Below are 6,528 nucleotides of genomic sequence, written 5' to 3' on the forward strand. Positions count from 1 at the left end.
GTAGATAAAATTAGAGACCATCCTGTTCTGTATTGTTTCGAAATAGTTGGAAATGTCGTCTTGAATTTGTGCTGTCGTCGATACATATACAGTTTGGCGTATAATTTACTTTAGTTTTCCGTGTACTAATGAAAACAAAATTCAATGAACCCATACTCATCCCGAGGACAGCATCAGTATACAGCCTCCTTCAGGCCTACCTGAAGTGGTTTAAGTTGAAAGACCAACCAAGAAGAGTGACAGAACAGACGAACGGCGTCAAGTCGCGTCTTATATGTTTCCAAAAGGCTTCTATAGCGAAAAGATAAGAATCAAATAAAAGGCCACGGTACCACCACCACTTAAGTTTTCCGCGTATATTAGCATATATCATCCAGACCGTGTATTATGCGCTCTGGATGATGAAGTCTTGTGTCACGTAATCGGGAATAAGCGCATCCAATGGTAAGTGCTTGCACACTTCGCGTTGGCGGACGATCCAATAACGATTACTAGTAAAACAACGTGCTGCATATCTGGGTTATAAGTTTAAAATGGTTCAAAGAATCATTTAATAGCCTTTTTAGGGCCAAGTCGAGGGATACTAGTACTAACGTGTTGAATAGTATTCATATTATGAAACGCTACAGTTGGATTGGTTTTGCACAGTGCGCGAATGAGTCCAATCAATTTCTTTCTTTTATCTCTTTAATTTAACAATCTGACGTGAGGTCATTAGTTTTTAACACAGGTCATTACCTTTAAAAGTGAAATAATGATCTGTTTTTGATGCCGATCTGGCTAATCAGAAGCGAGTATATCGCTTTTTCATCTCTTTCTTTACTTTGACTCGGTCCTAAGTGTAATTCCAGGGAATCGGTATTATTTATCCGGTGAATGCGTTTAAATAAGCTTACATTTAAATGGACCCTGAGGGCTAATTCTTTTTAACCTGTAGGCTACTTCCGCGATATCCGGATCAGTAGTCCACAAAAGCCAATGATTTGCAATTAGGATGGCCATTATTGTGATCACCAGTCACTTTGTTGCTTTGGATTGGCTGTCAATTCATTCTGAGAGGGGTAGGTTGTCGTCTAAAATAATGATTTATATGGTCGTAAAGCAAGGTATAAATCCTACTTAGCTTGTTTAAACAATACACCTTTTCCAGAGCTAACTGAGACATCAAGTAGAGCAAAGAGAGACTGTGCCTTCTTTATCACGATAATAATTTTGGGTGGAGCCGCGTTCTGTTAGTTTTGGATACACCGAAGCAAATGAGATTAGCTTCAGAGCAAAAGAGATATATTTTTACTTATCGCTAAGTTCCAAACTGCTCGTCTTCCATCTTAGGAGCATCGGCAACAGCGCGCTGGCAATGCAACGCCATTGAAATGACAAAGTGGCAGTGCATGCAGTCGATGGACGCGTTAGCAGCGTCTTCCAGCAACACCATTCTTGCCTCCGTCATGGACTGGTGTGCTCCCTGGTGGAGCATGCGCGGTCGATGCAGGGACAAATAAGCCTTCACCTTGGCTTTGAAGGCACTAAAGCAGCCTGTAAAATACGTAATGTCAGTTATATGAACGTCTACAGTAGCGGTGTCGCCGCACGACCAGGCGCTTGAGGCATAGCGGAGATAACTCGAATGAGTGATCTGAGACCACTGGTCTCACTTGCTCTGGAGCCAATCTCTCTTGGTCTGGTCGTCCTAAAGTAATATGACCTGGCTATGCCTAATTTAGGCGCAGTCTCTCTTTGCTCTACTTGATGTCTCAGTTAGCTCTGGAAAAGTGTAGTAAGCTTTAGAGAGGACTCTAGAGTCTGTTAGTTCACTTTTAGCTTGTCTGCAATGTACTCTGCTGATTTTCGATGGAGAGCAATTACTCTCCTCTACTCCTACAGCATTGCGTGTAAACAAGTAGATCGCATCTTCGATTTATCTGCGCGTACAGTTCGACGATTATATAAGTACTTCAAGACTACTGGTCACGTTGTTCAAGAGAAGAGCGGTAACAAGAAGGCCTAAGGCGTACTACCTGGAGCTACTGTCGTTTGTCGGTGGCTACATAAAAAGAACACCCTTGCTTTTACATTGAAGAGCTCCAGGTTGAGCTGCGCTCGCGATTTGGGCCCGGTTCTGCAGGGCTGTCTGCATCGAGTATCCTGCGAACCTGAGTGCTTTGTTGGTGCATACCTATTTCAAGAACGGCAGGAGTTGTGCACATAAGATGGTTCCTTCCAATAGCCCTCTCATTATTGCACTCTCCTGGCGTGTCGGTTTTCTGATTTTATTTGAAAATCCATACGGGTTTCACAGATTTTGTAGGTAGCGATGGCAGTCTCCGAGTATACGCCCTTGAGGAAGCGGTATGGCGATTTATCTTCTTTTGACATGTCGACGTCGCCATCAGATTCGAACGCTTTGAGCTCGTTCTCTCCAATCCTGGGCCATGCATTCGTGACCGGTTCTGTCGTCGCCTTCGTCGTAGCGATTCGAAGGGCAATAGTGGGATCCATATCCAGCATTTGTACGTTCAGCCAATGTCCACATTGACAGCGGCTTGAACAGATGAAGTGATTTGTCAGGAATCCACCACATCAAGCAAATGTTGGCCCAGTCCTGAACCGCAGGAACTCCGGATGTTTTTGGCGGTTTCGGCAGCTCTTCCTCTGCACGGTCCTCAAAGCCGTCTTGGACACTGGTGGTAGGCGATAGTGTGGATGGAGCCACTAGTCTATTGATTTGGGCTTTCATTTCCAACATCAGATTTTCCAGGCATCGAAGGCGTTTGAGAACTGGTCCTTCTTCCGTATTCTTGGCGACTTCGTATGGGGCGCTTGGACAGCCATGTAAATAAGTCTTGTCTGGTGCCAAACAATCTGCAAGTTCATTATCTTCGGATTGAATCGTGACATCGAGCAGTACCGAACCAACGTTTCGGTTGTCTCGGATACTCCCCACCCGGCCCACCAGTTGATCATACAAAGCGACCAGCGGCGAGCGTGTTGTGCGTACATGAATCGGTATTTGGTGCCGGCACAACGAAAGGTGTGCGACGTAAACCAACTGTTGGTCCAGTGCTTGGAAACGTAGCCAGGGATCTCTTTACCATCTCTGTCCAGGCCACGAACGCTGCAGTTGAGCAGGTAGATGAAAACTTGTTCCGACATCTTCTTTCCCCAGCCTGCACCCACCTTTTCATAACCTGTAGCTGCGTCGTTTGTCTTCAGCACCTTCTTGCTAATGTTGTTCAACGCTGGGAAGACGTAATCATCATCACATCAATGATGTGCTTTACGCTGGGAAGCATAGTCCACCCAGTTGCACAAGTGCAGGTATGCATTGATTGCTAGCTCGTCTTTGAACATGTGGCGCAAATTATACATGCGTCCTTCAGCGACGGCCATTTTGCAATTGAAGAGCGCATACGTCCCATACTCAATAACCGTATCCGGAGAAACGACACTGCAGCGGGTCTGGCGAAGAGTGACGTCCTTCCACTGGAGATTCAAAACTTCATTGATACGACACGTGGCATAAAGATGAAACAGCCTTGAAACACACACGACTTTCTTCGCTGAATCCCTCAAACCCCACAGGAGAATCCATGAACGCATGAAGAACTGTGATCATATCCAAACAAAACGGAACCGCTTTAGCTGGCACATACTCTGATGCTTTCTTCTTCTTGAGCCCACGCATGAATTGACTAGGTGCATTATACTAGTAGTCTTTACACGGTGGGATCGCGTCGAAGACTTCTTTGGACGTTCAGCTAGCGGTTTGCCCAACATTGTTGTGCATTTACTTGACGTTTTGGACATTAAATTTGCAAGACGACTACTCTTCGTTCAAGAAATAATAGCCTCAAGGCTAGAAGAGTACACGCGCGCTGGCTTCTATGCAGTAGGTCCGTACACGAATATTTGGTGCTTTGTCGATGGAACAGTCCGTGGTGTTTGGCGGCTTGCGCCACGACGAGCTCATCACAACAAAACTTTTGGGTCAACAGTCTATCTATAACGGTCACAAAAATAACCGCAGCCGTGATGTTCCAGACACTAGTTACCGTAGATGATTTGATATCCCATCTTTACGGTCCGAATCCAGGCAGAAATCATGACATTAAAGTGTATCGCGAGTCAAAGACAGCAGATATCATACACACAGATCCTCGTTCCGCGACTATCGAATCTTTGGAGACTCTGCTTGCGGCTACGATGGCGTTACTGTGAATCGATTTGAAGGCGCTATTTCGAGTCTAACTTGTGATTATGTGTATAACAACAAATGCATGAGTAAAATAAGAGTGTCGGTTGAGTGATCCTACGCTCAAAAAGTAAGCTACAGGAAGTCACTTGCCGTGAAATCAAGCCTTCGTATTGGTACACAACCCGTTGGTCAAATGTATTAAGTCGGGGTATTAATGGCGAATTGCATTACGTGCATTCGAGAAGGGAATACGACCAGCGACTTATTCTGTGTCCCATCTCTTGATATCAGTGAGTATTTAGCATTTTAGTATTTGAGAAAGGAAAAACCTACTGCCCTTTTTTTTCGTAGCCCGTCGACAAATGACCAGGATAATCCCCTGGAAACAACACGTAATTGACCAGGTTTGAATTCTAAATTACTACTCCGTCTCGTAAATTTTGACCCACTGCATGATTTATCCTTCTCATTTTGTCAAATTTCATTCAAATTGATCAAACGTTGTCTTAAATTAATCCCCAAAATCGTACAGTCCGAACCGTATGCTCATTTTACCAGACCGGTCCGGATTGACGTCTGGTCAGTCTAATGAGTGTTTAGTAGGTCATTCTTACACCTGGGAAAGGGAACGTTTGATGTCGATTAGCTTCACTGTTTGGTACTTTATTCATTTTTAACTTGGCCGTGCAATGTCATCGCAGACTTCCACGAAGAAAAGGTGTGCGCTTAGTGAATGCGAGAGAGATAGAGTGGCCGTAGAGCTGTTAAAGCGGTCGGTTGAAGGCGTTCCGCGCGCGGGCGCCATCAAGGAGGTTGCGACCAAGTTTGGCGTCGATCGCAAGACAGTGTCAAGATTGTGGAAGCACGCAGAGGAGGAACAAGACAAGTCAGATATGATACGCTCTCCCTCGCAGCGTAACCAGCGCGGATGTCCCAAGAAGGATCTCACTGCAAAATTAGATAGGCTGTGCAGCGCCCCGTTGGCGCAACGAAGCACCCTGCGGTCGCATCGGCGGTGTCTGGTGTGGAACGAGCCAAACGTCATCGACGTGTACAAGGAGACCGGCTTTTGACTCACGTCAGCACCGTTACGCCCTTGCTCACGGACATGCATATAGTCAAGAGATTGGCATGGTGCATCCCACACGTGCAACCTGTCTCGCCGCTTTCAACGACATGTTCAAAACGATTCATGTGGACGAAAAGTTGTTTTATACGGAGGTTAGACGTCGATACTATCTGCTGCCTGGGAAAGCTGTACCGCATCGTCACGTCCGCTCCAAGCGTTATATTACCAAGGTGATGATGTTGGCCGCAGTAGCGCGTCCTCGTTGGGATCCTGAGTCGGGGACCTACTTCGACGGCAAATTAAGCATTTCGCCGTTCGTCGAGCGGAAACCTGCTGTTCCTAGCAGCCAACGGCGCCCTGCAGAGACGACGGTAACGACAAAAGGGCATGTGAACAAATAAATCTACCGAAACATGCTAATTCAGCGACCCCTTCCTGCCATTCGCGAGAAGTGACATTCTGTGGGCAGGGGAGGCTGCGTCAAAGTGCGACAGGACAATGCACCTGCTTACATCGATACTACCGACCAACCGTTTGTTCTGCTGTTTCCGCTGAAGAGCTTCACGTCCCGCTCCGCTGTCAGCCACCCAACTCACCCGATCTCAACTGTTTGGGCCTTTCGCTCTTCTCCGCGATTCAAGCTCGTCAACAGCTGCTGTCACCGAAGAAAATTGACGAGCTGCTCGATGCCGTCACAGACTCGTCCTGGGCGTAGCCTCCGCCGAAGCTGAACGCAGCCTTCCTCAGTCTTCAGGGTTCAATGGACCTGTGCATCAAGGACGGTGGTGGAAATGCGTTCAAGCCTCGACACTTTGCAAAGGAGGAACATAATTTTGAGATGATAAAAGAGTGGTATGGGCCATCATTTATGAGGCAGAGAAGTAATAAAATACGACGATTAGCTAATATTCCCTCAACCCTATCATTACCAGATACTTTAATCTCAGTCACCTGATCGTGCGCCTGTCGGCCGCAATTTGCTTCTGGGATCTCATTTCCGTTTATTGCGTGATAGGAGGAAGAATGTAAATCAATTGGTGAGGACATGAGAGTATCCGAAGATGGCAAAAGGATGGCTCCGGCGTTGTCGACGGGTGAAGACCGTAGTGGCGGCAGCAGAGAAGGGGAGGCGGCTGCACTTGCAGCAGATATGGCGAGGAGGATATATTTGAGGCAAAACCGGCGATTCAAACGGCCTTCTGTGCTGGTGGAGTATGTGCACGCATGTTCCAGTATCATCATAGGGGATCGCCCAAGCAGCTTT

The 6,528-nt window shown here is 46.6% G+C and overlaps 4 protein-coding genes across 4 annotated transcripts; 2 read left to right on the forward strand and 2 right to left on the reverse strand.

The window, feature by feature from the left end:
- Window positions 1-1,300: 1,300 nt before the first annotated feature.
- PPTG_18105 (hypothetical protein) lies at window positions 1,301-1,611 on the reverse strand (the record flags this gene model as incomplete). Its single annotated transcript, XM_008916015.1, has 2 exons — window positions 1,301-1,536; window positions 1,593-1,611. The coding sequence occupies 2 exons, from the start codon at window positions 1,609-1,611 to the stop codon at window positions 1,301-1,303; spliced, it is 255 nt and encodes an 84-aa protein (XP_008914263.1).
- Window positions 1,612-2,389: 778 nt separating this feature from the next.
- PPTG_18106 (hypothetical protein) lies at window positions 2,390-3,685 on the reverse strand (the record flags this gene model as incomplete). Its single annotated transcript, XM_008916016.1, has 4 exons — window positions 2,390-2,717; window positions 2,909-3,239; window positions 3,282-3,483; window positions 3,548-3,685. 4 exons carry the CDS (start codon window positions 3,683-3,685, stop codon window positions 2,390-2,392), a joined length of 999 nt encoding a protein of 332 aa, XP_008914264.1.
- Window positions 3,686-4,884: 1,199 nt separating this feature from the next.
- Window positions 4,885-5,268, forward strand: PPTG_24267 (hypothetical protein; the record flags this gene model as incomplete). Its single annotated transcript, XM_008916017.1, has 1 exon — window positions 4,885-5,268. One exon carries the CDS (start codon window positions 4,885-4,887, stop codon window positions 5,266-5,268), a length of 384 nt encoding a protein of 127 aa, XP_008914265.1.
- A 58-nt stretch (window positions 5,269-5,326) lies between these two features.
- Window positions 5,327-5,665, forward strand: PPTG_24268 (hypothetical protein; the record flags this gene model as incomplete). The annotated part of the gene is made up of 1 exon (XM_008916018.1): window positions 5,327-5,665. The coding sequence occupies one exon, from the start codon at window positions 5,327-5,329 to the stop codon at window positions 5,663-5,665; it is 339 nt and encodes a 112-aa protein (XP_008914266.1).
- Window positions 5,666-6,528: the final 863 nt, after the last annotated feature.

The sequence above is a fragment of the Phytophthora parasitica genome (assembly GCF_000247585.1).
Source record: "Phytophthora parasitica INRA-310 unplaced genomic scaffold supercont2.78, whole genome shotgun sequence".
In the NCBI taxonomy this organism is placed as follows: Eukaryota; Oomycota; class Peronosporomycetes; order Peronosporales; family Peronosporaceae; genus Phytophthora; species Phytophthora nicotianae.